Source organism: Antennarius striatus, chromosome 7 (assembly GCF_040054535.1).
Source record: "Antennarius striatus isolate MH-2024 chromosome 7, ASM4005453v1, whole genome shotgun sequence".
In the NCBI taxonomy this organism is placed as follows: domain Eukaryota; kingdom Metazoa; phylum Chordata; class Actinopteri; order Lophiiformes; family Antennariidae; genus Antennarius; species Antennarius striatus.
In genome coordinates, this window is record NC_090782.1 from 20,820,549 (window position 1) to 20,822,459 (window position 1,911).

Consider the following 1,911-nt stretch of genomic DNA (forward strand, 5'->3'; position numbering starts at 1 on the left):
ATGTCCAAACATCAAGAGTTGACTTCCAAATTTCAAGCCAGGGTGAACAAAACGAGATGGAAGAAGGAGAATCTTGAAATGCAGATGAAGGAATTTGAGACAAAGCTCTGTACTTTTGGCAGCTCTGTTGAGAAGACGAAGAAAGAGTGGGAACAGCTAGACAACTCTATTAACACAGAAATGGAAAAGATAAGTGAATCCGAAGCTCAACTTGAGCTAAAGAATAAGAAGATCGAAAGACTCAGAGCTATTCGGAATGACACTGAGCAACTGCAGTTCAATAAAATCAAATTCCTGTCTCGTCTTCAAGAAAAAGGAGCTCGAATGAAGAAGCAGGGGGAGCGATGGTTGAAGAAGGAGAGGGCTTTGACAGGAAAACTCAAGAAGATGGAGGATTGCAATTTCCTTGTACGTCAGTCTGAGCAGCAGACGACTAACAGGTCGGAAGCCGCTCTGATGAAGGCTCAGCGGCAGCTGAAGACCAGTCAAATTCAATGGGAGGAAGACAAGATGCATCTCCTTCTGGAGAAAGAAACTCAAAACTCTCTGCTGAAGAATGATCAGGAGGAGCGGTTAAAGGTGAGGACTGTGACATCCAAGTTCAAAGAGATGGAGCAAACAAGAAATGTCTTTGAGAGACAGTCTGAGCAGCGGAAAGACGATGTTAACATCCTTAAAGCTGCTCTGAAGGAGGTTCAGCAGCAGTTGAAGTCCAGTCAAATTCAAAGGGAGGAGCAAAAGTCCTCTCTTTTTCAGCAGACAGAAGCTCAAATCAATCTGCTGAAGCAAAAGGACGAGTGGTTGAAGAATAAAAGGGCCATGACATCCAAGTTCAGAGAGATGGAGGACACTCAAAAATTCTTTAAGAGACAGTCTGAGCAGCAGAAAGAGGAGGTTAACACCCTTAAAGCTGCGCTGAAGGAGGCTCAGCAGCAGTTGAAGGCCAGTCAAATTCAAAGGGAGGAGGAAAAGTCATATCTCCTTCAGCAGACGGAAGCTCAAATCAATCTGCTGAAGAAGGAGGAGGAGTGGTCGAAGAATGAAAGGGCCATGGCATCCAACTACAAAGAGATGGAACAGGACTGGGAGAAGTCAGTGACCACCACAATACGACTAAAGAGTAAGTTAGAGAACTCTGAGGTCCTGCTTGAAGAAAACTGTGGGTGAGGGTGCACCTCACCAGCAGATTGTCACTGTGAACAAACCATCTGGGACAAATGATGTTAGAATGGCATTGGACATTGGATTGCAAGAATGACAGCATGAAATTGAGCAAATCCAGTGCTGTCAATGACTCTCATCAGAGTTGGCCGCAGAATGAGGCTGAACAGCAGGTAGAGAGCAGCCAAATCCACGGGCAGAGGGAAACCTCCCAACGTCAGGAGAACGACGCTCTGGATGGAATGGAACGGAGGAGGACAAAAGGGACAGAAGCCAGGACGTCCAAGCTGGGGAATCTCAAGAAGATTTCCCAGCTTGGATGAAGAAGCAGAGATGATGAGACGTTTCATGACCTGTCACAGAAGCCATGCTAATGTTACACAATGGAAAAATGGCAATTAAATTCTCCATACGAGCGATGCTGTGCTTCTACAAGCCGAGGTGCATTTTATCAGTTCCGACTTTTTCATTCTTCCCATAAACACCAAGCCCACAAACTTCTATCTTTTTCTCTTCTTTTTTCCACAGAGCCCCTCAAATCTTTCCTGTCTGGTCCCAGACTAAACCAATCATTTTCCACATCAACAAATCCAGACATTCTTAATCAAGACAGAAATCAAATAAACAATTAAATGAAATCAGAAGTCATAATCTTGTTTTTTTTCAATTGTGACAAACCCAAGTTTGTTTCTCATATATTGTAATGGTGATTTGAAAATCAATATTGTTTAATCCATTGAAACAACTCCT

The 1,911-nt window shown here is 43.6% G+C and overlaps 1 protein-coding gene across 1 annotated transcript; it reads left to right on the forward strand.

Moving 5' to 3' along the window:
- Window positions 1-1,167, forward strand: LOC137599459 (golgin subfamily A member 6-like protein 22). Its single transcript, XM_068320412.1, has one exon. The coding sequence runs from the start codon at window positions 1-3 to the stop codon at window positions 1,165-1,167; it is 1,167 nt and encodes a 388-aa protein (XP_068176513.1).
- The last annotated feature ends 744 nt before the right edge of the window (window positions 1,168-1,911 follow it).

Bases quoted from the DNA above. Each gene is read 5' to 3' on its own strand.
- LOC137599459 (XM_068320412.1), top strand. From the start codon at position 1: ATGTCCAAACATCAAGAGTTGACTTCCAAATTTCAAGCCAGGGTGAAC.